This window comes from Vigna umbellata, chromosome 11 (assembly GCF_029865625.1).
Source record: "Vigna umbellata cultivar VRB3 chromosome 11, Vumbellata_1.0, whole genome shotgun sequence".
In the NCBI taxonomy this organism is placed as follows: domain Eukaryota; kingdom Viridiplantae; phylum Streptophyta; class Magnoliopsida; order Fabales; family Fabaceae; genus Vigna; species Vigna umbellata.
In genome coordinates, this window is record NC_142175.1 from 24,494,299 (window position 1) to 24,522,265 (window position 27,967).

Here is a 27,967-nt window from a genome sequence, read left to right on the forward strand (position 1 = left end):
ATTTTGTATATATAGAAAATTGAAATTTGATTATAAAGCTTTGTAAAAGAATTTTGGAAAATCTTTGGAAGAAGTGAAAACTTTAAATAGCAAAATTTCAATTTTACAAGAAAGTAGAAATGTATTGGTTGAGTGTGCATCTTGTAATAGCCATATGTTTAACATTGACATTCTTGAAAAATTACTTGCAGATGCAACTAAAAATAAAAGTTTTGAAAAACAATTTTTTAAGAAAAAAGATTTTCATAAAAACGAGCAAGCTCCTAAGAATAAGAATACAAGACTAGAAAGGGTATGGGTGAAAAAAGGTAAACCTTATTCTAGGAGTATAAATTGTATAATATGATTTTATTGTATAAAAAAAAGGTGACACACTTCAAATAAATGTACAATAAAACATTTTTACGTTCTCAATGGCAAATATACTTATATTTTTATCATAAAATAATCCATCTCTATCATTAAATGACCCCAAATAAGTTTTTTTTGGGTCTAAATGTTATTTTTCTGACTTGTAGGTTATTTCAAAATTAATGAACACTACAAGAAATAATGAAATTACATACGGACAACTATTACGGATTCATATCCGTATATAAATGAGGAACTATGTACGGAATTTATGTACGAAAACCAGAAAAAGTTTTATATACGGATATTATATACGGATATTTATATACAGAATTTTTCGTATATAAATTCCGTATATAAAGTTTGCGCGTGGTGCCGGGAAAACTATCCAAGGATATATCCGTATATAACCCGTAGTATCCGTACGTAGTTAGAACGAAGTTGTTAACTGCGGATATTATATACGGACGTGGGAAATTATTTTTTTAAAATTTTTTTTTTCTGATTAATTGGATGCCGAGCTGCATATCACACTCTGAAGAAGCGTTTTCCCCTCTTTCTCGAACCCTAACTCTGTTCTCGAACTCTAGAACTCTTGTTCTCTCTCTCGAACTCTCTTTCCCCTCTTCATCAATCCTTCATCAACCATTCATTCACCTCTCCTCTCCAACCTTCAGTCAGCTCCCGTGTCGAGCCTTCGTCTGAAACCTTCAGTCACGTCCCCTCTGGATCGTCTCTTCTCTGCAGCTGTAAATCATTCTTCTCTGGAGCCCTAAATCTGGTAAGTGATTCTTCTTTTCGTTCATGTTTATGGTAATCTGTAATGGTTAGAAATCTTTAAAATTGAAACCTAATCTGTGTTGATTTGATTTTCATTGCCCCATTTTTGGTTCGTCTTCAAATGAATAACGTAATGTAATGTAGTGCTCCTCTGTCTTTATAACCATGTGTTCTGCAACAGAGGTTCACTGACTTTTATAATAATACTCTATAATGGTAAACTGATTTACAAATTCAACCACATTTCTTAATTTCTCTTTGTTGATTGTCTCGGTTTGATTTTTTTTTGTTAGAAATCTGACATTGACTAAATATATAGCCAAATTATAGGATACATATGAATGCAAATTTCACTTTACAAATTAATTTTGTGAAGTTGAGTTAGATTTTAAGTAGAAAGATTCTTCTTCACAAAATCTACTGGGAATGCCAAACAAGCAATTGCAAAGAACTTCCTTTGGTTCTCAACCTCCCACCTCACCCTATCCAACAAAAGAAACAAGAAATAGGGGATAATTCGAAAAGTAATACCTGTGGGAACACTATTGCAAGATTTAGGACCCCCATTGACAATCCTGGAAATACTAACAGTTAATATAAGTAGCCATAAAATACAATAATATACTCACAAGAAAGAATAAGCTATCAACCCTGCTCACCTTGGCCAAGCCCCAATGACTGAATATGTGTGGAAACTAAGGCATATGGAACGCTGTAAGTGATCTGAAATAATTGATCCATGAAGCCAGATTAACTTACACAGAACTCTCAAATAATATATTGGCAAAATCATGCACAATTAATGGGGTAATGTCCAAATTTTAAATTTTGACATGTCTTGATTCTCGAGATAGAAAAAGCCAGTTCGTGTTAAAAACTGCTGCCAAGCTTGAGTCAAGACACTATAGGAGACATAATAGTACTGTTTATGTTAAGGTACATAGGAGAACAGAAGGCAGTTTGAGCTAAAGAGATCATGCAGACAAAATCAAATGAACTAAGATACTTTATATGATGAGTCACTGAAACCATGCAAAAAGACAGAATTTGAGTTTTTGTTTTAAGGAACATGGGAGACAGAAAGGGTGCCTTCAATATTGGCAGAAAAAGAACAAACAAAATGCTTTTAGCAGGAAATAGAGCAACTTACTGCAAGTGGAAACCCAAGAACGGTAAAGATTGTCAATACAGCAATCACAATGCCAGTTGGTGGTAGTTCTTTGCCTATATAGCCAATTCTTTTTGCCAGATAGGTTACAATAAGCATTGCAATAAAGCAGACAGCCATCAAGATATTTGAGATTCCCCACACAAACCCAGCCCCCCGCTTCCTGCATAACCTCTCCATGAGTACAGACGTTATTCCAAGAACAACTGAATTAAGCAATAAGCCTATTGCCCCCATTCTAACTCCAGTATCATAATTAGGGCCTTCATTTGGTTCACCACCATAAATCTCTCGGCCCATCCAATCAGTATCAAAAAGGAGAAATGGAAACCACCCAATCCAAGTTAAGGCAGTAGCGGACAGTATTGTCCATACTGGGGTTGAAAAATATCTGAGTGTCCCGAATAGCTCCCACAGAAAAGCTTCTCCAGCAGCACCCGATTCCCCTGCTGCTACTTCAACAGGTTGTGCCCCACTAGAACTCAGAGGTACTTCATGAGCTGCCATGATGCTTATATAAGTGGTGACAGCGATGAAACCAATGTCAAGATAGAAAGCGGACTTGAGATTTGCACAACTAATATTGCATGCAGGGGTCATGGTGAAAGCAAAGACCTTGTACCAACCACCGTATGATCCAGCTGCATATCCAAGAATATTACCAATAGCCATAAACAGGGAGAAATAAGCATTTGCAACACGTGTCCTTCGGTGATCCTTGCCTAACATTTCAAAGATACATAAACAAAATATAGAAGCAGTCAACGTATTGTTTTCTTGTTTTATCACTAATATTTTTAATTTAAAATAAATTACAATATAGACAAGATATATTCTTGCATTATTTTTTTCGTTCTTTTTTGAGGTGGAGGTGAAGGGGTTTTATTCAGACATTGAAGGCCACATTTGCAGAAACCATTCAGGCAAGATGTAATCAAAATAAAAAGATAAAAACATGTCCTTTTAATTTAAGTGAGAACTATATTCAGAAGTACATATCAAGCAGATAAACATTAGCAATTTTGATAGAACACCCAGAGTTACAGAAAATACCAAGACAGATTCTTGAATGTTTGATTAACAAAGTATAGCAGAAAACAAAGGTCTTTCGAGAGGACCCTAACTCTCCTAGTTCCCCTTTTCCTCCAAAAGCCCCAAAAGAACTTCCTGTTCACCTCCTAATAAGACTATTTATAATAGTCTGTTACAGTTTCGTAATTACAACTGTACTAACTACTTTCTTTTTTCCTTCTTTTGTAAACTGTATCAAACTTATCAATACCCCTCCATGAAGATTCACCTTGTTCTCAAGGTGAAATTCTTTATGAATGCAGGCAATAGATACCCAACTATTCTCAATATCTAAATTCCCAACCATTCTCAATATCTAGAAGATGTTTCCATTTGACAAGAACTTCTAAGCCACCTTGAGTGGTCTTTCTAGTATCTAGCAGTTGTTCTGGATATACTTACAGAATATAGTCTTCGGTAAGTGGAGGAGACAAGGGTTAGGTAAATGTGGTTGGCTACCCTCCCTGGTGACTAATGATGCTACTTGTTATGTCTGGGTCCCCCCTTTCCCTCTACTATGATTACTTGAGACAATAGAATTTCCCACGTCATTGGAGAAACTTCTAGTTATCCAGTTGATTTTGAAACCCGACCCAACTTTATTCTCCACTGGTCCCTTCCCTTTATAGACATAATTTGGATTTTTTCCTCCATCATTTGAGCCTTCATCATTAATTATGCCAGAGTTGAGGGATCATACAACATCACTTTTGCCTTAATACCATCCCTTAATCCATTCAAGAATATCCCAATAAGATAATCTTGATCAATCCCCTTTAGCAGCCCTGCATACTATTCAAAATTTTCAACATAATCCTCAACCGAACCAGTCTGAGTTAAGGCAATAACCACCTCGAAAGGATTCTTGAACATGTTGGACTGGATGCGACGAACCACTGCCAATTTGAATGATTCCCAAGTGGGATTGCAAGGCCTTCCCCTCCAAAGCTATCCTCACAGTCTGCATTCTTTCCATTTCAGATACTTCTTGGAGATGAAAGTATCTTTCCAACCGGTTGGTCCAGCCAAACACATCATCTCCCACAAAGATAGGAATATCTAATTTGCGCCAAGTGATCCAGCATTCAGTTGTCAGTCTTATTTTTGTTCAACAGACTTTAGAGGAGTACCCATATTCTGATTTGACCCACACGTTGACTCACTCGACATCTTCACCACCACCGTAAGTCCGCTAACAAAATTTTACAGCCGCTGGAACCTCTCATGATGTTCCTTTTCTGCTCTGTCATGATCTTGAACCAATTGTTGCACTATCTTTTCCAGCCCATCCAATCTTGTTTCCATTCTTGTATTCACCATGCCCCCACACAGATACCACAGGACCAAGAAAGAAGCTCTGAATACCATTTGATAGAACACCCAGAAAGAAAATACCAAGACAGATTCTTGAATGTTTTATTCGGAACAGAACGGTCCTACCAACGTAGTAGGAACACAACAACAAAGTATAGCAGAAAACAAAGGTCTTTTGAGAGGACCCTAACTCTCCTAGTTCCCCTTCTCCAAAAGCCCCCAAAAAACTTCCTGCTCACCTCCTGATAAGACTATTTATAATAGTCTGTTACAGTTATGTAATTACAACTGTACTAACTACCTTCTTTTTTCCTTCTTTTGTAAACTGTATCAAACTTATCAAATTTGGTAGAGATAGAAGAAAACAAATTTCCTGCAAAATATCTGGTACAATATTTGTGTTTCCATGTATTCACCATTGTCAGATGCTGATAATTTGATTTCAGATTTTAAGTGATAAAGTAGTTTTTCTTCAGCGGGAATACTTTTTCTGTATTAATTTTTTTTATATACTGTTTGTTTTAAACTTTGATTAGTCTCGTGTATTTAGGCATTACTAAACTTTTAGACCCAAATTTGCAAAGATATACATTACTACCTTGGTGTTCTTAATTTAAAATTCTAATATGCACATTGAAATTTTGAATTGGTGTTTAGTATACTGTTCTGAGCTTTCATTTTTCATATTTTAGTGTATTAAAACTTCTTCACATATGTACAGGCCAAGAAATCCAGTTCTCAAGTTCATTGCTAGTGGTAAGTATATGTGAATAATTAGTTTTTATATATATTTTATTATTTATGAATGATATTATATCAAGTGCGTTATATTAGGTAGGTTTATTACTTATTATAAATTGATATGTGATGTTGTTTCTTTTGTAGTTGCACTCGGTACCTGCAATCCACTATAGAACAAGCTTATTTTGACCATCAACCAAAGCTCGTAGTAAGACCTAAACCTTCAAATAGTCGTCCAATTGCAAATGTATGCTTATGCAACTGTATGTAACATATTAGAAGGGTTATTTAGTTCTTTAAATGTTGATTTTTTAATTAAAATTATTTAGCTCAACGTAATGTAGGTTGGCCAATATCCTTCTATATCGAAACCTTAAAACAATATTGTACATAGTGATTAATATAAAACAATAATATTGTACATAGTGATTTACATGTACAAAACAAGTATTAAGATAGAGACATGTTGAAAAACATTCTAAGACAGAGAGAAGAGGACCTAAATTAATTTAGGTTATTCTTTAGGAAGCCATTTGATAGGGTACGTGTCATAATATAGAGATGTATATTAAGCATTGGCTAATTGTTTTGTAATCGATTTATGTACAGAACATGGATCGTTCTCCACCAAATCGTGCATGGATGTACGATAGGTGTCATAGAGGAAGAGGTGCTTTGAAAGAGTCTTTTGTATTAGGTGTTGAAGAGTTTATAACTAAAGCTTGTGAACAAGAACGTTATCGTAGAGATGGGGGTTGACGAGAGTGTCGCGCCTCCCGCAAAAATTGTGCATAAAAGAATGCAGTATAGACTAGGAAGTGACTCCTAGGTCGTCTCTCAAGGACCAATTTGTGGTTCAGTCTCAGATTTAACACGAAGTGGGGGGGGGGGTGTTTTTGTGATTTTGTTTGGATGCGATAAAATTAAAGTGAACTGGAAATTAAACACAACTGAATTTAAAAACACTGAAATAAATTTCAAAGCAGTAAAACCAAACGGTAAAAGAAGGTAAAAAATGGAACAGTAAATATGCAGAAAGGTAAAATTTAACTATGCAGAAAATCATTACTGGTAAAATTTTAGCAAATAAAATAAAAGCATTTAACATGAAAATGAAATTCATCAAAGATTAAACATAAAAATATAATTACTGGACAGTGAAGATAAAAACCAAATCGATCAAACTGCTTCAAATACTGTAAGAGATTACATGCTTTCAGAAATTAAATTCTACATTTTTAACTGCTGGAAAATAAAAACACAGAGAAAGGAAGCTTGGAAGAGGAAGAGGCGAGAGCCTCTTCCCAAGCGTATCTGCTGTCCTAAAACTACTCCTAAAACTCTCCTTTCTTGCTTCTCTGATGCTGCTGCCATTTATAGCCACTTCTCCTCTGGACAAACTACCGTATCCTTCATTTCAGCTAGCTTGTTTGTCTATTGTCCCCCTAGCTTCCTGACTTTCTTCCATAGGCAGCCCCTAAATTCCTTCCAAGGCCTTGCGTTTTTGTCCCCGTAGTATTTGACTTCCTTAGCCAATTTTTTTTCACCAAATCCTTGGACGTTTCAAAACTGAGCAAATAGGTGGGGCCCTCACTTGTCTTCTTCTTCAATTTGCTAGCATCCCAGCTTCCTATTCCTCTGCATGCTTGGACGACCAATTTCTTTGCTGGACACCAACTCCTCAAGGCCGTGAACTTCCTCTGCTGAATTTAGCTTCATGTTGTGCTCTTGGATGAAGAAACCCGTGAGCTTCCCTTTTGGAATTGAAAAATATCACTTCTTGGTGGATGGATGCCATTAGCTTATCAACTGTAAAATGAAAAACCATTGTGGAGTGGAAGAATACAGAGCAACAAAATCTGCACTCCAAGCCATGACAAAAACCGTGAGGTAGCTAGATGTATCTTTGTGCAGCTCTCCAAATTAATTAGTTGTTTTCTCCTCCATTCAAGAATTACGTTCCAAGCTAAAGGTGTGGCTGGACAGCCTTGATCTTCTCTCCAAGCTCTTGTGACTGCGTGAAGAAAGCTGCTGGAAGCAATGAAGTCTTTGCTGTTTGTTGGACAGGTCCGTGGAGTGTGTTTGCAGCGGCTCTAAGTTGGAAAGCACTACTTCATTCTTCTTTCTTTACGTGAACTGCCCTTTATTCCAGCAAGCTTCACATGTTAATTGTTGGATGGAAGCTTGTGCAAGCTGTGAGTTGGATGTGCAGCTTTTCCAATTTAATGTTTGTTAAATCATGTTGCAAGCAAAGAAAGCCGTGAGGTGCCCCTTCTCCATCCAGCTTTACGGGTTTTCAATTCATAAGACAAAGAAAGATTTTCCAATGCTAAATGGTGGCTCCCACTTTCTTCAATTAATTGCTCTTTGGATGTGTAAAAATAATGAGGGGCCGTGTGCTTTCATAGAAAGGAACGAGAATTACTTCTCTTCTTTGTACAAAGTGAAGGCTTCTCTTTTTTTTCCAAGCGGGCCATGTCTTCTTACTATAAAACCGTGAGATGTTTGTATGTGCCCCTCCACCTATGTGATCTTTTCAATTTGAGAATAGTATTTCTTCTTTTAGTTGCAGCCCCATTTTTGTCATATGTTTGCCAACATAAATTCCATAGCCGTGCTTAGCATTTATGAATGCATGTGGACGTGAATTTCCAACCAAGTGGTCCCATGTGTTGTCTTCTTTAGCATATTGTATAATTTCCTTCAATCAATGACAAAACAAGAAGGGGGCCGTGTGCATACCACTTCCCTTTGAATAAAATTTTGCATTCATTTTGGAATTCTCTCCCATGGCCGTGAGCTATTTCACTTTCCTTTGAATTCAGCACTTTAATTTGGAGCTTCTTTTGGACGTGACCAATTGATTTACTTCTCAAAGAAAACTCCAAGCAATGGCCGTGTGATGTGTATGTGTGTTGCAAGCTTTGCTCCTAAAAATTCAAAGAAAAATATTCCATCTCAAGTTTCACACAAATTAAATTAATGCAACACAGGTTCGAGTAAATAACACAGTATGCAAATGAAATTTCTTCTAAATGTCCTAAAATATCTTCAGAATTTTCCCTTCAATCAATAATGTAAATAATTAGTCTCAGATAATTCAAATTAGTTAAAATAAGAATTTCCAATCAAATTAAGCACAATTAAGAAAAATGGGAAAATACTGGACATTTAAACACAATTCCCTGATTAATTTTAGTACAATAAACTAAGTGAAGTGAAGAAAATAATGACTCATCAGGGGTCTTCGATGTCCATGTTTGAAGTGCGATTGTACAAAGATTCTGCACGAAAGAGTTGTGAAGGTTCACCTTTACAAGAACGGTTTCAAGCCTAATTATTTCATTTGGGAGGATCATGGGGAAAGATTGGCAGAAGATTATGTACAGAATCATCAAAGTTGGATGGCTGTAGAGACGAAATGTGGTCAAATTAACCAATTTCAAACAATGGAAGACATGGTGCATGATGCTCTTAGGCAAAATGAGTCGTGCCAAGCATCTACTTCTAATAACATTGAAGAGGCTCCGAATGAAGAAACACAAAGGTTTTTTAATCTTTTGTTGGATGCAAACCAGCCGTTGTATGGAGGAGCATCAGACTCGAAATTATCAATGTGTGTCAGACTACGATGCAAAAAAGTGTGTATCAAAGTTGGGATTACAATCGCAGAGGATTGATTGTTGCGTGGATGGTTGCATGCTCTTTTATGATAATGAATATGGTAAGAATGATGGCGCGTTGCTTGAATGCAAATTTTGTGGAAAGCCAAGATATCAACCACGTACCACGGGAGCAACTACTACAAAACAAGTTCCTATGAAATTAATGTTCTATTTGCCATTAATTCCCATTCTACAAAGAATGTATGCCTCAACCCAAACTGCAGGACAAATGACATGGCACTATCAGAACATGTCGACCAATGGTGTTTTGCGTCATCCATGCGATGGAGAGGCTTGGAAGCACTTTGATAGAGTATATCCTGACTTTGGTATCGAGCCACGCAATGTACGACTCGGTTTATGCTCTGACAGTTTTAACCCATATGTACAGGCATCAAATATACCATATTCATGTTGGCCAGTTATTGTGACCCCTTATAATCTTCCTCCAGAAATGTGCATGTCTAAACCTTACATGTTCTTGACATGTCTCATTCCCGGGCCATTCAATCCAAAGGTTGGCATAAATGTGTACTTAGAGCCCTTGATAGACGAATTGAAGAAGCTGTGGACGGGTGTCATAACATATGATATTTCAAGGAAACAGAACTTTAATTTGAGGGCCATGCTGATGTGGACAATTAATGATTTTCCTGCTTATGGTATGTTGTCCGGTTGGAGCACTCATGGTAAACTGGCATGCCCACATTGCATGGAACATACAAAGGCTTTTAGATTATATCATGGGGCAAAAAATTCGTGGTTTGACTCCCATCGGAGGTTTTTACCGAATGACCATGCCTTTACCAATAAAAAATGCCACGAAAATGCACCATTTGATAAAATATACAAAAGTACATACAAACACCTACAATGGAAAATCCACTAAAGTTTATTTTAAGGGTGGACGTAATTCAAATTTAACAGCAGTTATACTATACAGGCTTTCATTTCATCATTGTAATATAAATACTATTTGGAGGTTGATTTGGGTCAGACTGAATCATCAGATTCTTCAGAATCACTCCTGTCAGGCTCCCCTGCATTTGTAAGATTCTCTGGAACATCATGCTTTGGTGCAGGCTTAGGTGCAACTTTTTTGTTAGCACCTCGGGCATTTTCCTCCACTTCTTGTTTAGCGGCTTCTGCATGTGAATCTCAGTCAAGGAAATAACCAAAGTGAAGATTGTTTCCACTATCAAGAAGGCAACAAACTAAATTTTATCCTTTATGCAAACATAGACTCTAGTTATCCCACGAACCCCGTGTTTATAAGTGAGGAAAACAATAAATAAAAGGGTGGTAAGAAAAAACCAATAATAATTTCATAATAATTTCAATAACTATCCATTATTTCAATAAAATAATTTAAAGCACAATCATAGATTAAAGATTAAAAAATGAAAACATCACTCATTTGCTGTTTGAGACAACAAAGACGTTTAAGGATATCAAGATTTTCAGCTGTTCCTCGAGCTAAGATTTTGAGGAGATCTTTCTCAACACGGGACACAAGCTCAGGCTGGAAAATGAAATATTAACAAAAATGTTAATATGAGATCATATACACATACATATACATATATGGAGGAAGAGAGGTATGTCAATGTTTGTCATGTGAGTGAATATAATACATTAAGATCGGGCTCCCTGCGAAATCTACGCTTGCGAGCATCTCTCATCGGCGGGGTGAGACCATGCCTGTACTCAATTACATCTGGAGCAGCATCACCAGATTCCCGAACCATAATCATCTGTTAGTTGGAGTCATAAAAAATCAGACACACAGTTATTAAGTTACATGAATCAAAGATGTGATTAGGAATGAACGAACTATTTGATTAATGATGCACAACTGACCTGACCAATGTCAGCAGTCTTAATCAAAGAGTTATCATCATATGTCTTGTAGGATTCAACAACACAAGGAAGGTCCAATAGAGAAGCTGGGAAGTGTTCATTCCCAATCATAAACGTACCACTCCTTTCATCGTCACTAAATGATAAATCTAATGACTTGTCTTCAGATGAAGAAGGATCAGTTTCATTCAAAAGCCGCTCTATTCTCTCTGCCACATTCGGTGGAACTCTAAGTATGAATTGCTCCTCCATAACTAAAAACATTAGGACATGTCTCAATACACTAAAATGTAAAATGACTTGATTTAAAAAACACATAATGGAATTGAATTGATTTAGAAGTCAAATCCCATGTTTTGAAATTAAAAAAAAATGATTTAGAATTTAAATCTTTTGTTATTAAATAAAATAGACTTGATTTCAATTCTGCATGTTTCACTTTGACCATTTTAATACAAAGTTATTAACTCGTCGAGTGAAACGATAAACTTCCTCTCTACTCCCAGCATAAAAGTAAACAAGTAAAAAACATCATAATTCAGCAACATAAAACTGTAAGACAAGCTGAAAAGTGATAGGTACTCAGACCTAAAACGAATAAACCCACATAATCTTGGAGTCTTTATTAGAACAACACCAAAGGATTCCATCAATGTGGAAGAACCAAACACACCACACTCCTCTGGTCTTTCGAGAGGACCAGACTTTCCTCACCTATCTCTTTACAGAAATACCAAGAATGACAAAAACTAAAGAAAACAACCTCCCAAAAAGACTTTATAATAGTCTGGCACAACAAACCCAACCCACAGACAGTTATAACTGTTTGTCCCTCTTATTTCTTCTAACATAAACTTTTCCTTTGAACCTATCAAAAAGTAATATTCCTGAACAGTTTGTTTTATCTGATACCACTAAGGATATTGATACAAGACTTAAAAAAAGAGTGTACACCAGTTTTTCGTTAAGCCCTTGTAGAAGAGATGCATTAATCCATGTTTTAAGAACTCATTTAGGACATAAGCTAGAATGATGATTGCACAATGAACAACAAGAATCGAAAAAGAGAACAAAATATTAACATAAAAGTCAAAACAAAAAACAGTCAAAGGCAAACCTACAACAAATAGTAGTTGCAACAAAGAGAATTAACACTGTTACATTCATATAAATTACAGAAAGAATTTATTTAGAAGTAGGCTTCCCAATGATAACCATTCCATGATCAAAGATAACATGAAAAATAATTCAGTATCATCACCCGAAAATAAAAGACAACATTGAACTTAAATGAAAAACAACATAAAAATATTTTTATAAAATCATTAGCGCTTTGGTTTTTCATCAATCATAAGTATTAAGCAAATTACCTAACAACAAGCTAGTCTACATAATAAAGCAAACCATGAACAAAATGGAGAAAAATGTGTGTCAACGGCATGCATCTCACAATCTGTGGAATGTCAAGGTTCATTGATTCTTGACTCAGGTGCCTCATACCATTTGTCTGGTAACACTCGTTTATTTTCCTCCATTACCCCTCAAAAAGTTCCTCAATTAGTTACTGTTGCCAATTGATCCAAATTGACATCTCAAGGAATTGGCAAAGGGTCCTTATCTCCTTCATTAAACATAAATTTTGTTTTGTATATTCCTCATTGTCCTTATAATTTAATCTCCTTGAGTCAATTGACACGTTCATTAAATTGTTCTATAACCTTTACTTCTACTTCCTTTGTCATACATGAACATGGTACGGGTCGTCGAATTGGAGAAGGATATGAGTCAGGAGGACTGTATTTCCTAAAACCTAACTCTTTTGTTTCCTGCATTTCAACTTCATCTCCTAAATTTTACATGATCATTTGGGTCACCCAAGTTTGTCTAAGCTGAAGTTGATGGTTCCAAGTCTTAAACACATTCCTGTCTTAGATTGTAAGTCTTGTCAGTTTGGAAAACATGTTAGATCTTCTTATCCCAAGAAATTCGAGACACAATGTAAGTCTATTTTTTCTATCATTCACTCTGATATTTGGGGACCGAGTCGAGTTACTTCCTTTGGTTTTAACTATTTTGTAACCTTCATTGATGAATTTTCTCGGTGTACGTGGGTTTATCTTATGAAAGAGAGATCTGAACTTTTAGTCATTTTTATGTCCTTTGCTAATGAAATTAAGAATCAATTTGGAAAGACAATTAACATTCTCATAAGTGATAATGCTAAGGAATATTTTTCTGCTGCATTTTCTTCATTTTTATCTTCCAAAGGAATTTTACATCAGTCAACATGTTCTCACACTCCACAACAAAATGGCATAGCTGAGAGAAAGAAAAGACATCTCATTGAAACAACACGTTCCCTGATGTTAAATACTAATGTTCATGTTCATCATTGGGGGATGCAATCCTCATTGTTTGTTTTTTGATCAATAGGATGCCTTCTTCATCTCTTGACAATAAAGTTCCTCACTCCGTAATTTTTCCAAATGATCCTCTTTACCATGTCTCTCCACGTGTTTTTGGGAGCACTTGTTTTGTTCATAATGTCTCCCCAGGTCTTGATAAACTTTCTCCCAAGTCTATTAAATGTGTCTTTTTGGGATATTCTCGCATTCAGAAAGGATATAGATGTTATTCTCCCTCCACAAGAAGGTATTATATGTCTTCTGATGTCACCTTTTTTGAGGATACACCTTTCTTCTTGTCTTCCAAGGAGGATCGTTCATCTATTCAAGAGATACTTCCTATACCATCATGTGATCCCTTGGTCATTCCCGCTTCTCCATCTTCAGCTCAAACTCAGAATGCAAAGATATTGTTCAACCACCTTCCTCCTTGCCTGAAGATCCTCGAGACTCAGCTCCTTCTCCATCAGATTCCCAAACCATGGATCCTTCATCCTCCTCGTCCTCTCTTGACTCAAATCAGGCTTGCCCTATTGCTCTTCGAAAAAGTATTCGATCTACTCGTAATCCTTATCCTGTTTATAATTTTTTAAGTTATCATCGTCTGTCTCCTACATATTTCTCCTTTGTTTCCTCCCTTTCTAACATCAAAGTTCCTAATAATGTTCGTGAGGCACTTGATCACCCTGGATGGCGACAAGCCATGATTGATGAAATGCAGGCACTTGACAATAGTGGCACTTGGGAACTTGTACCTCTTCCTCCCGGTAAGAAACCCGTGGGATGTAGATGGGTATATGCTATTAAAGTTGGTCCTACTGGTGCAATTGATCGTCTTAAAGCTCGTCTAGTCGCAAAGGGATATACTCAGGTTTATGGTCTCGACTATTGTGATATTTTTTCTCATGTGGCCAAAATCAATAGTGTTCGTCTATTTCTTGCCATGGCTGCCATTCGACAGTGGCTACTTCACCAATTGGACATTAAAAATGCCTTTCTTCATGGTGATCTGGAAGAGGAGATATACATGGAGCAACCTCCTGGATTTAGTCGTGTTGCTCAGGGGGAGTCTAAGTTTGTAAATTACGCCGTTCACTCTACGACTTGAAACAATCACCTTGAGCTTGGTTTGGTAAATTTAGCCATGTTGTGCAACAATTTGGATTGAAACGATGTGAAGCATATCATTCAGTGTTTTATGGGCATTCTACTCCTGATAAATGTGTTTATCTTATGGTTTATGTTGATGATATTGTGATTACAGGAAATGATGTTGCGAGAATTGTTCAATTAAAGGATCATTTGTTCAACCACTTCCAAACCAAAGACCTGGGTCGTTTGAAATACTTCCTTGGTATTGAATTGGCACAATCAAAAGAAGGAGTCATCATTTCACAAAGAAAATATGCCCTTGATATTTTGGAGGAAACCGGTTTGACAGATTGCAAGCCAATTGATAGTCCTATGGACTCAAATCAAAAATTAATGAGAGACCACGATGTTCCTTTCTCAGATCCAGAAAGATACAGAAGGTTGGTTGGAAAACTAATCTATCTCACCATAACAAGACTTGATCTTTCTTATCCAGTGGGAGTTGTGAGCCAATTTATGTAAAATCCTCATATTGATCATTGGAATGTCGTGGTACGCATCCTTAGATATGTAAAAGGGAATCTAGGACATCGACTGTTGTATGAGAATAAGGGAAGTACTGAGTTAGAAGGATATTGTGATGCAGATTGGGCTCTGAATGATCGAAGATCTACCACATGATATAATATTAAATTAGATTTTTGGTTTAATTAAAATCTAAAACTTTTCAATTGAATTTTTAAGATTATAGTTTTCTTATAAGGTAGTTAACGGGATGATATTGATATTATCTTGCTCTCTCACTATTATAAAGTCTTTTTGGGAGGTTGTTTTCTTTAGTTTTTGTCATTCTTGGTATTTCTTTAAAGAGATAGGTGAGGAAAGTCTGGTCCTCTCGAAATACCAGAGGAGTGTGGTGTGTTTGGTTCTTTCACATTGATGGAATCCTTTGGTATTGTTCTAATAAAGACTCCAAGATTATGTGGGTTTATTTGTTTTAGGTCTGAGTACCTATCACTTTTCAGCTTGTCTTACAGTTTTATGTTGCTAAATTATGATGTTTTTTTACTTGTTTACTTTTATGCTGGGAGTAGAGAGGGAGTTTATCGTTTCACTCGACGAGTTAATAACTTTGTATTAAAATGGTGAAAGTGAAACATGCAGAATTGAAATCAAGTCTATTTTATTTAATAACAAAAGATTTAAATTCTAAATCATTTTTTTTGAATTTCAAAACATGGGATTTGACTTCTAAATCAATTCAATTCCATTATGTGTTTTTTAAATCAAGTCATTTTACATTTTAGTGTTTTGAGACATGTCCTAATGTTTTTAGTTATGGAGGAGCAATTCATACTTAGAGTTCCACCGAATGTGGCAGAGAGAATAGAGCGGCTTTTGAATGAAACTGATCCTTCTTCATCTGAAGACAAGTCATTAGATTTATCATTTAGTGAGGATGGAAGGAGTAGTACGTTTATGATTGGGAATGAACACTTCCCAGCTTCTCTATTGGTCAGGTCAGTTGTGCATCATTAATCAAATAGTTCGTTCATTCCTAATCACATCTTTGATTCATGTAACTTAATAACTGTGTGTCTGATTTTTTATGACTCCAACTAACAGATGATTATGGTTCGGGAATCTGGTGATGCTGCTCCAGATGTAATTGAGTACAGGCATGGTCTCACCCCGCCGATGAGAGATGCTCGCAAGCGTAGATTTCGCAGGGAGCCCGATCTTAATGTATTATATTCACTCACATGACAAACATTGACATACCTCTCTTTCTCCATATATGTATATGTATGTGTATATGATCTCATATTAACATTTTTGTTAATATTTCATTTTCCAGCCTGAGCTTGTGTCCCGTGTTGAGAAAGATCTCCTCAAAATCATGGCTCGAGGAACAGCTGAAAATCTTGATATCCTTAAACGTCTTTGTTGTCTCAAACAACAAATGAGTGATGTTTTCATTTTTTAATCTTTAATCTATGATTGTGCTTTAAATTATTTTATTGAAATAATGGATAGTTATTGAAATTATTATGAAATTATTATTGGTTTTTTCTTACCACCCTTTTATTTATTGTTTTCCTCACTTATAGACACGGAGTTCGTGGGATAACTAGAGTCTATGTTTGCATAAAGGATAAAATTTAGTTTGTTGCCTTCTTGATAGTGGAAACAATCTTCACTTTGGTTATTTCCTTGACTGAGGTGCTAACAAGAAGTGGAGGAAAATGCCTGAGGTGCTAACAAAAAAGTTGCACCTAAGCCTGCACCAATTCTTCCTTTTCTTTTCTCTCAATCTCTCTTTCTCTTTTCTTATCCTTGATCTCTTTAAGTCTTGCCCCAAATTCTAATTCTCTACGAAGAAACCCATGATCATTTAAACTCCCAAGAAATAATTTTCCATCATCAATGTAATCCCTAATTAGTTCTAGGTTTCTTTTAATGCTTGAAGGCACAAACTTTCTTCTCATGCAAGCTTTTAAATCATGCCAATCACGTATGGAGGACTTTCTACCTTTCCTAACATGATATTGTCTTTCATTCCACCACTCTCTTGCATGCACTTCTAACTTAGAGAGATATATACTAAAAACATAATATTCACTCTCTTCATAAAACCAAGGATTTATTTTATCAATTTCTTTTGCCCAAGCTAGGTATGTTAATGCACCTATGTCTTTACCAAAGGATGGAAGATTCCTAGCTTGTTTAAACATTTCATCAATATTATCTAACGTAGAAGACCTATATGAACCATAAGAAGACATCTTTGTTTTTAAAAGTTTTCTTAATTTAAAGGGTTCAAAACTTTCACTTAGACAAGTCCCAGGTAAGAGAGGTGAGCTAAAGAGCTGCTTAAGTACCAAGTCTTGCCTTGCCAGAAATGTCTTAGGCTACTAACTAATTACCCCTTAAACTAAAATCACCTTTAGAAACAAAGTACAAAACTCAAACAATTAAACACTAAAAGACTAGACTCTTCGGACTCTAATGTGAAAAGGCTTAGAGTTTAATCCCTTTTAGCCTAATCACCGCTAAACGTGAACACAAAATCAAACAAACAAAACACTTCAGAAACCAGCGGACTCTAATGACCCCTACGAGATACACAAATCAAGTCGATATTAAATTCTACTCCTATGGTGAAGCTTGTAGCTTTGGCTAACAAGACACATTCACCTGTCTAGCTATGCTAAAAAAAAACATCAAAGCAATCAAGAAAAGTTGCCAAGAGTTTGAAAGAGCACCAAGGACTCTTCCAAAGAACTTGGACTTTATAAAAGGCCCTTTTACACAACAAAAAAATGAAACTAAAAGAAAACTAGCCTATTGATGAGAGGGTCGCACCTCCCACAAAAGTTGATTGCAAAATTAATGCAGTATAAACTAGGAAGTGACTCCTAGGTCGTCTCTCAAGGACCAAATGTGGTTCAGTCTCAGATCAAACACATAGTGGGGGGATTTTGAAAGATTTTTTTTTGTGAATGCAACTGAACTTAAATAAGACACTAATGCAAACGGAAATGTAAAAACGGTCTCAATTACAAAATTAAAGCGGTTGGTCACTAAAGCTAACATTACTTTTAAATTAAAGGAGTGAAAATTAACCAATTTAAAGGAGTGAAAATTAACTTTGTGATGATTAGCATTGAAAGGAGAACAAGATAATCAAGCAAAGATCACTTAAAAATTAGCAAGCATTCAAACCTAAATGTATGCAATATTAAAATCGTAACAAAAAGAAAAACTTGAGAATAGAATCAAAGCATGTAAATTAATTCAAAAGAAAACCCATGGAGTATCTCTCTTTTGGACGTGGCAGCTGTTCCCGTGTGAAGCCTTGCGTGTTGTTTCCAAAACGTAACACCAAATGCTTCATTCTCCAAGAAAATAAATCAATGCCTCTCCTTTCTTTCTCCAACTCCACATACGCGTGCAGCTGCTCCCCAAGATGTGACAGCGTTCTCTCCACTCTCTCCTTGATGTGGTGTGCCTCTCCCAGCCAAGCCGTGACACCTACATCTCAACTCCATGTGCTTCTATTTAAAAGAAAGAAAAAAAAAAAAAAGAAATCCTGCGTGCTGCTCTCTGGATGTGACAGCACCTACTACCACATAATCTACTTCTCATTCCATCTCCGTGCACAAGTGTTTCTCTTTCTCCCAATCAATCACCGCATCTCAAATTGAAGAGAAAGAACACTCATTCACGAAAGGAGCACTCCAGGACAGTGCTTCCAGCTCACACATGATCGTGACCGTGCTTCTCTTCTCCATCATCTCTTCACACTCTGAATCATCACTTTCTCCCTGCTTCCAAGCATAAAGCTTCTCCAGCAAAAATGAAAAGGGTCGTGTGCATCCACACACTTCACCTACCAGCTTGCTTCATTCTCAAAATAAAGTGGCCATGAGTAAATCAGCAAATAGAAGTAAAAATCAGCTCTTAATTCATCATCCAAAAACAGCATTCCAGTCAAGAAATGAAAGACTTCAATCGAAGTGCATAAAAACTGAAAAACCCAGAGTGTTGTTCTTCCATTCTATAAATTGTAATAGCGTGAATACACCTCCCAGTTTTTACATTTTTTCAGAAACGTTCCAAGCACAAGCCTAAGAAAAACATAAAACTGAGAGAATGGCCAGTGGCGGCTCCCGCGCACGTCCCCCCTCACTCACTGTCCTACACTACCCTACTGTAACTCTCTAAGAAACGTGAACAGCCCTCCTTTTCTCAAGGTTGCGGCTGGACTTGCTTGCTGGACCGTGGATGGATTTCCGTGTGCACCTCCTAGCTTGCTGGACCGGTTCCCATTCTCTCTGCGCGGCTGTGTGCTTATTTCTTCAAAACTCTTGACCGCTTCTTCTTTTGCCACCTAAGAAAGCTGCCCCTCACACCCTTGCTTACTGGACCAAGGCCGCGTGTGAGCTGCTGGAATGATTTTCTTCTTCAATGCTCATTGGGCTCCGCTGGACATTTCTTAACGTCACGACCGCAAACCCTTCAAGCACCTCCTCACGTGAAGGCTCGCTGAACCGTGTGCTGCTGCTTGGACGTGTCGAGATGCCACTTCTTCATTTTAAAAGAAACATTTCCAATCAAGCCTATTTCCGTGTGCACCCCCAAAAATAAATCCATACCTCCTTTCTCTTTTTAGCGTAAAATAAAATTGATGTCGCATTTTCTTTTCACCTCCAAATGTCCCAAATATTGTCCAATAATTTCCTTACAATTAATAATAAAAATAATTAGCTCAAATAATTCAAATTAATTAAAATAAGAATTTCTGATCAAATTAAGCACAATTAAGAAAAATGGGAAAATACTGGACATTTAAGCACAATTCCCTGGTTAAATTCGGTACAATAAGCTAAGTGAAATTGAGAAAATATTGACTCATCACCTATCAGCCTATTACACATCAAATGGAAAAAAAAAAATACAAAACATGTACGCTGCCACGGTCTGGTCCTGGTTCAGCTAGTCACTTTTGATGCCAAATCCTTGTGCTAAAAACACGTACACTGATGTTGCTGTTTCGGCCAGCTTTGGCCCCCTTTTCTAGCTTCTGGATTCCACTCTCTTTGGATCTGATTCACCACTCCTACAAAATAGTATATAACAACATGTGGATTAGGGAACCTGATGCAAACAAATTACAAGAGATACACAACAATTTAAAGTCTTCCCTTTAGTTCAGAAGACAACTGCTAGCCTGCTCCAACTACACTTTTGCTCAATTTTGTTGCTTCTTGACAGCTTGGAATCAATGCTTTTGAATCTCTTGGCCAGTATAATCCTATAATTACAAATCACAAAGCTGCAATGAGTATTCACTTTGTTAGAACAGATTGCAAAAGAGGATATAGGGTAGTAATAACTTCCCTTTCTCTTGGCTGCACAAGCTTTCCCCTGAGATTCTACTACTGCTCAATTGAACTCCAGATATTTATCAACTCTGCACACAACAACACACCTATTCTACACTTTTTTCCCTGCACTGATTCAGTTCAAATCTGCACACCGAAATTACACTAATTCCAGCAAAATACACATAGGAATGGACATTAACCAGATGCAATGGGTGTAATTCAAAGCTGAACTAAACTGATTTAAACAACCATTCAGTTCTAATTTAAAATCTGATAAATCCAATGGGTAAAAAAAAATGATGTGCTTAATTCAACCAGGAAGTCAGAATTGGAAATTAAGTGCTTTAAGCACTTCTTAAACAAAATGGAATGATGCTTTGGCAGTTAAAACAAGTTCATGCACAAACCTAATTACTCCAAGCAAATCAATTCATGCATAAATCAGTCCATGAACAACTAACTAGGTGGCATGCAAGGGTATGCAATCAATCAATTTGAATAAAACTGAAATCTGCATGTGATTAATACCAGGAAACTATTTTCTATATGCATTTGGAAAAATGATTTCAACAAAGAAAGAATGATGGTGCTAATCAGGACTCAACAGATTTCAACAATTGTAATCAAACCATGAAATCAGTAATCACATTCAGAACATTTAATATCTCAATGATTTCATCAAGCAGTTTATAATCTAAAATGAATGCAAGAGCATATTAAAATGAAAACAATCACAATTGCTCTAGTTTGATCACTCAAACTCCTTTTCCCTGCACAGTGAACAATCACAAACAATTATATTAACAATGAATTCTCTATTTCAAAGTACCAAGAAATTAGGCCAAGTTAGCCTCACTAAACTCACTACACTCAGGCTTCTCTTTTGAAATTTAAAACACATAAATGAAAAGGTTTGGAAAGGAGATTCTCCCTTGGTAGTTCAATGCTTGAGAGTCTTTCAGACCACCACCACCTAAGATGCTACCAAGCACACAAACCCTCTTTCAACTTCCAGAAACCAGAGAGTAACAACTTCTCAAACAGGCAAAGGCTAGGCAAGGCAAAGTGATATGCAGAACAGAACAAGACAACCACAAAACAATGACAGCACAACAGATCTATTGCTTAAGACAACTCTAGATCAGATGAACAAAGCAATTAAAGCTCAGATTAAGAACAACAGATCAGAATGCACATATGAATTAGACAAAACTAAGACAGCCAACAATTGACAAACAAGAAACAAAGCTTTTGATCAAAGTAAGCACAACAAATAGAACCTAAGGAATAGAACTAGAACAGATTAGTAAAGCAAGAAAAGGGACTTAAGTTGAACCAATACTGAACATATTTGATTTATAAATTGGCATACCAAACTGTTTGACATTGTGCCTCAGAGAAACTTGTTTTATTTTTCATATTTGATGTTCTGAATTAGAGGCAGCTATTGTGAATTGCACTAAGTCCTTCAACTCTTTTTTTTTTAACAGTAGGATTAATCCTTAATTGCTTCAAATGTTATTGACTTACAGCTCTTGCTACAATCCACAATAGACTAAGATCAATGCAGTTTACAAATCAGCACTTTACTTGTATCAAATTAATGGTTCAACTTAATAAAAAGAAAAGACATAATTGGTTTCATTGATAACTTTTGACTCTAGCATCAAATTTCACTTTTAACCAAAACTGTAGAAATTGAACTTGAATAACAAAACAACAAACACAAATGACTCTTGAATATGATTGAACTAGAAGCTTAGCAATGAACTAATACCAAGCAGAACAAACACACACTCAAAACATTAACACAGACTTCAAAGAAAAACCAGTTCGGTGTAGTTGGCCAAATGACAAATATGTTGATTAATCAATGTGCAACCGAGCTAGGCTGAGCCTTTCATTGCTCACTTGGTATGCACTTGTTATTGATTAGGCAGAAACCAAGCAAAGCTATCATTAAACATATTCAAGAACATGAGATTCATTATCTCTACCACTGAAATCTGCCACCAAGCTCATTTATCTAAATGTCATAGCTTATATACGGTGAACATAACTTACTCAGTGCAGGCAACTCAAATGAATCACACAACACAAACATCAGCTAGTTAAACTCGAATTTAATTGACAATTAAAACAATGCACAAGACTAGAACATGACAGAAATGTGATTTTCAAATGAAAAGACTCAAACCAAGACTTGCACCGAAATAAAATGAAATAATACTCAATATAATGACTCAGGCACAAAATCAAGAATAGAATTCAACACAGATTACAACACAAGACAGTGAAGGAAAATGATGAACAACAATAAACGAAAAAAATAGAAACGCGACTCAAAATCAAATGAACAAAAAAATGAATCAGACAAGACCGAATCGAAACAAAACGCAAAGAACAGAATCAAACCGAGACAAAATAAGATGAATGCATAGAAACGCGAAACAACACAAGAACAGAAGAAAACTCGAAACAGAGACGCGAAGCAATTAACTTAGAATTAAACCGAACAACTCAGAATAGAGACGAACCGAGATACTTACCTTCGAAGCGTGTTCGACCTTGCTCTGAATACCACTTGATGGACGAATGCCCGAGGAGAGGTCGATTGAAGTTGCACGAGCACGAATCTGACCTCCTCGAAGCTTCTCCGACAAAGAAGGATGTAGCGGAATGTTGAGGAACACTAGATCGAGGAATGACTCGAATGAAATCTAAGGAAAACTGAGAGCGAACACAACAAAACCCTAGACCGAGGTTTAATCGGTGGAAAACCTTATAAACACGAAGGAAACCCTAGAACGGTGAGGAATCACTAAACTGACCGATTAATCAGTGGAAATGGTGTTTTAAACGGTGAAAAGGAAAGAACGAAGGTTGGAGAGGTGTTTAATCGGTCAAAACTCAAAGAAAATGAAGAAATGGTGAAAAGGATGTGGAATCTGTGAAGAGAGAAATGGAATAGAGGCTTACTGTGACGATGATGCGTTTAAGAGGGAGAAACCCTAGCAGATGAGGTTTCTTCGAAGTGGAAATGTGAGTAATGAGATGCGCGAGTGGGAAAATGAGAAATGAAGTGGCGTTTCTGTGCGTGAGAGGAAAAGCCAATGACGTGGAATGGAGGAGAGGTGGCAGTGAAGGATGTAGCATGGAGGAGAGAAGCACCGTGAAAGTTGGAAAATGAAAGGGAGAGAGCTGCTTGGAAGGTGGCTAGAGGGAGTCTTTGGACTCTCTAGCTTGACTTTCAAGAGAGAGTAATTTCTGATTTCAGAAAATTCAATTCTCATTCATCTCAAAAGTGCTAATACAAGAGAGGAGTTGGGTATTTATAGTAACCCATCCTCTTTAAGAGTTAAACTATGAAAGGTAAAAATACAAAAGGAGAACTACATCAAGCAGAATTCCATCACTCTATATTTCTCTTCAAAATAAAACACAAACATAAGAATGTGGAACAACCCTTTCAGAGACGCGACTTAGGGCTACATATTTTGAACACCGAATGAGCAGAGCAAAAGAAAATATCAAACAAAGAATAGGGTTCTAGAACGATGGTACCTCAGGTACAAACGTGAATGATTCCTCTCTCCCTGTGAGTGGTAGCTTCGTCATCTACTGGTCCACACAACCGCCGCTTCAGTTTGGTCTGCCCATGGTTCTGCGATCGAATCTGAAAGAGAAATGGAAGATGAACAATAGAAAGGGGAAATGAAAGAAATGAATGAGAATAGAAAATGAAAGAAGGAATAAAGGAAGAAGACCAACGAGGAGGACGATAGCTTTGAGAGGGATGAAGCTCTAGCAGTCTGAAATTTTGAGAGAGGAAGAGGTTTGGAGGGAAAGATGGTGAGTAAAAAAAATTGGGAGGATATGTTTACGCACAGATGGCTAGAAAAAATATTTATGTGTAAGATTTTGGGGGAAAACTTTAGGGTGAAATTTTAAGTGAGAAAAGATGTAAAAAATGTATTATTATTTGAAGAGGTTATAAACCCCTTTAGAAAATAACTAAAACCCCGCTATTATTGTGAGTTAGATAGTTCACCATAATTATCTTCAATCATGTGTTTGTGGGGATCTTTTATATCTTCGGCAGAATAACTCCCACTAAATAACATTTTTTAGTGAAAAACAAAAAAACAAACAAATAAATTCGTCAAAAAATTATATAGAGAAATAAATAAATAATAATTTTAAACATATGATATTTTTTACATAATAAAATTTACTTAATAATTTTATATAAAAACTAGACTTTTATTAATAAAATAATAAAACTCCATTTTTAAATATTATCTTTACTTTATGTGAGACCCTGAATAATTAACGCATCCAAATCCACACTCCGATCACCATTAATCACACCATGCCACGTCAAAACGCACTCACACTCACTCTGCATGCATCTGCCAAGTGTCACGACTGGGAATTTGAAAATAGATAGTGGAAAACAAGTGGCATCAGGAGAATGGACGTTCGTCCTGAGTGGGAAGGGGAAATGATTTCACCCTCTGCATGCACTGACGCCATCTGTCACGTTAGAAGTTTCTAAAATCTATAGTGGGAACCAGGTGGCAGTACGGGAGTGCACGTCCGTTTGACGTGGGGGAGAAAATGGTTTCTCTGAAAACACTTCCCCTCATTCCCTGCATTCACCTTCTTCCTCACGAAACTCTGGCTTTTCTTCTTCTCCAACTTCTCTCTAAAAGTCTTTCATCTTCTCTCTAAATAACTCACCACCAACCTCTCCGATTCCGTTTCAGACACCGTAGAAACGTTCACGGCGTCGTGAGCTTTCACTGGAACCGAACGCTTTAGAGTTCTGTAGCTGGTAAGTCCTCAAACTCTAAACGTTCCTTTCTGAGTTGCATGCGGACCCTGGTACAGCTGCATGTTAGCATATAAGCTAAGTCCTTCTACATTTCTTGTGGTTAGATTTAGTGAAACACTTGAGAAGCACGTTGCGGGTAGGAAATCGTATTTGGGCAAGTTAAAAAGCATCCGCTTAGAAAGTTCACTGCTAGACCAGGTAAGGGAAGCTTTAGTAATTTAATTGATACTTGCATGATGTGTGTGTAAGCATGAAGTGTACTGGATGTATGAAATATATGATGTTTAAGTATGCATGAACGAGCCCTGTTGTACTGGTTGTATATGAGTGATATTGTTTTGAACTGTATGTTGATGATGAAATGTATGAATTGGTAAATGGATAATTTATGTATGGTATAAGATGATAATATGAATTCTGTAAGGTATGAGATTTATGGTGGAGATAAATGATAAGATATGAATCGTATGAAAACTGTGAAGTTATGGTATATGAAAAATCTGGAAAATATAATAGTCTTTGTTTGATAATGCACGCTCGTCATCGAACGGTCTTATACCGTTCGGTTTCCCCTGAAATGACTTAGAATAGGAATTCTTTCATTTGGAAAGGATTCTGCTTAAGAACGAGCGTCCCCTTGTGAAAGGCTAGGTTTGAGCGTTCGGCTCAGCCTAGTGGTGCCCAACGATCGTAATTAATTGGAGTTATGTTAGTAACGCTCGGTTTTATAATCCGGCGTTCGTTATAGGTAGCGCTCGGTCTTATACTAAGCGTTCGTCCAAATGAGCTCTCGGTCTTATATCGAGTGTTCGTTCTAATTAGTGCTCGGTCATCTACCTAGCGTTCGTCCTAAGTAGGGTTCGGTTTTATGCCGAACGCTCGTCCTTATATTTGATTCCCGAACGAACGTAAATAGTGTTCGTCCAAAATTATTAGTTGACGTTCGGTCATTGACTGACGAGTTGTTTCCTGAATTGAATCACACTCTGTTCATTTATCTCAATAATTTTGTATTGTATCTATCCATTTGATTCAACCTAAAGTCTTTATACTTAAATTTTTCTAAGTATTATTCAGAGTTTCTAGAGTCAGTTCCTTTGACTGAGTTAAGTATTCGTAACGTCCGTCAGTGGACAGGAGTTCGTTTCTTTTGTTCAGGAACGAGGATTTCTATGTACTGTGATACGTTCGTCCTTATTTATAAAAGGATGGACGCTCGTCATTTTATGGAAGTGGAACAAATAACAGAAATGTGAATAAGAGTAAGTATTAAGATGTGCGAACGTTATTTTGAGTGAAATATTGAAAGTGGAATTTGAACGAGCGTTCCAAGGAGGAACGTCTCTATGATCTGAATGTGATAAGTTGTATAGTATGACCATGGTAAAATTACTGATGGCTGTTCATCCTGATATTCCGTGAGTGCTCGTCTTCATGTAGAGGGGAGTAGGTCATGTGTGGGAATGGCAGGAGGCCCTAGTCCTACTGAGTACTTTGGACTGATAGGGTTAACCTCGGGTGGCAGCTGATGAGTGTTTCCAGTTACCACACCACCCGAGTGCACGAACGCCTGTAGTTACATGGATTCATACAGTCCGGACGGTCGTTATTTATGAGAGTTGGATGATTTACTCTATGCTGATTCATTGGTGTATGTATTGTATGCTAATTTCTTATGTTAAATTGTATGTGAGTTGTATGAATTAAATTACCGAAGCTTACCCTTGCAATTTCCTTGTGTTGTCTACTGGTTATGTACGTCCGTCTTGTCAATGCAATGATCATCCGTGTGGATGTGAGCAGATGGAGAGGCACTGCTTGAAGAAACACTGGAAGAAGAAAATTTGGAGGATGCCAATCTGGTTGAAGTAAAGGTTAAAGCCGAGCAATAGAACGCTCGTTTAGTAGTAGTTGTTAGGGTTTCAAGAAATTATTTTGGGACGTTCGGTTATTTAGTTTTGTAAAACCGTTCGTCCATAACTTGGTATATTGTGGAGATTTCTGAACCCTGTATATCTTTGTGCGTTCAGCTTTTAATAGCTGTTGTAATTAAGACTGCAATGTTAATTCTGTAAATGTGATTAGTTCTAATTTATGGTGATTACTATATATTGGGATGTTACACTTTAACTCTAGTCAGTCTTAACACAATTGTATTTACACAATGAAAATATTTTAGAACATGACAATAAATTGAAAATTCAAAAAATACTAAAAAGTTAATATACAAAACAAAAGAAACATGCCAAAGAATAACTCCTTCCTATTTACATTGTCTCTTTTATCCAAACTCCATAATTCAATTTTTATTCTCTAAAACTAAAAATAACAAACTAAATTCATATGATTGCACCAATTCTTCTAAATTTAAAAGATACTTCTTTTATATTTATAAATTGAAATCACATAACCAATACAAAAGGATAATAAGAGAAAACAAACTAATTTAATTCATATATAAACACAAAATAAAGAAAAAAATGGTTGAGAAAAAGGAAAAAAAAATTTGTAAAAACAAAGTAAGGAAAATGTTGTATTTGACTTCAATATTTATAATATATATATATATATATATATATTATAATATATATATATATATATATATATATATATATATATATAAAATTTTGTGTGTCATCTTGTCATTGTCGACAAAATAAAAAAAGAACTGAATTTAAATAAATAACGATTTAAAAAATAAAACGTTAAATAATTATTTTGATTTAAAGAATAATTAAATTTTAAAAACTTATTTAAAGTAAAAATAATTATTTTAGTGTAAAATCAGAAAG

The 27,967-nt window shown here is 36.2% G+C and overlaps 3 protein-coding genes across 11 annotated transcripts; 1 reads left to right on the top strand and 2 right to left on the bottom strand.

Moving 5' to 3' along the window:
* Window positions 1–805: 805 nt before the first annotated feature.
* Window positions 806–27,711, top strand: LOC148191275 (uncharacterized). Of its 8 annotated transcripts, none has more exons than XR_015782934.1 (6): window positions 822–1,132; window positions 5,406–5,440; window positions 5,570–5,633; window positions 14,620–15,967; window positions 16,074–16,193; window positions 16,306–16,524. XR_015782934.1 is itself a non-coding variant. In XM_088101836.1 (4 exons), exon 4 carries the CDS (start codon window positions 8,891–8,893, stop codon window positions 9,977–9,979), a length of 1,089 nt encoding a protein of 362 aa, XP_087957962.1. In that variant the 5' UTR covers window positions 806–1,132; window positions 5,377–5,440; window positions 5,570–5,633; window positions 7,044–8,890. The 8 variants fall into 8 exon arrangements, 2 of the variants coding, with proteins under 2 accessions (XP_087957962.1, XP_087957961.1); XR_015782938.1 differs by lacking the exons at window positions 14,620–15,967; window positions 16,074–16,193; window positions 16,306–16,524 and adding exons at window positions 25,108–25,175; window positions 25,280–25,373; window positions 26,979–27,711 and having other exon boundaries at window positions 836–1,132; XR_015782935.1 differs by having other exon boundaries at window positions 842–1,132; window positions 15,829–15,967.
* On the bottom strand, window positions 1,140–5,369 carry LOC148191276 (sucrose transport protein SUC4-like). Of its 2 annotated transcripts, XM_088101838.1 has the most exons (4): window positions 3,353–5,369; window positions 2,282–3,021; window positions 1,791–1,854; window positions 1,140–1,706 (listed from the first exon to the last, which is right to left on the bottom strand). In XM_088101838.1, the coding sequence occupies exons 2-4, from the start codon at window positions 2,969–2,971 to the stop codon at window positions 1,609–1,611; spliced, it is 852 nt and encodes a 283-aa protein (XP_087957964.1). In that variant the 5' UTR covers window positions 2,972–3,021; window positions 3,353–5,369; the 3' UTR covers window positions 1,140–1,608. The 2 variants fall into 2 exon arrangements, with proteins under 2 accessions (XP_087957964.1, XP_087957963.1); XM_088101837.1 differs by having other exon boundaries at window positions 2,282–5,369.
* On the bottom strand, window positions 9,908–11,281 carry LOC124822116 (transcription initiation factor TFIID subunit 7). The gene is made up of 4 exons (XM_088101839.1): window positions 10,951–11,281; window positions 10,725–10,844; window positions 10,543–10,612; window positions 9,908–10,241 (listed from the first exon to the last, which is right to left on the bottom strand). The coding sequence occupies exons 1-4, from the start codon at window positions 11,266–11,268 to the stop codon at window positions 10,084–10,086; spliced, it is 666 nt and encodes a 221-aa protein (XP_087957965.1). The 5' UTR covers window positions 11,269–11,281; the 3' UTR covers window positions 9,908–10,083.
* Window positions 27,712–27,967: the final 256 nt, after the last annotated feature.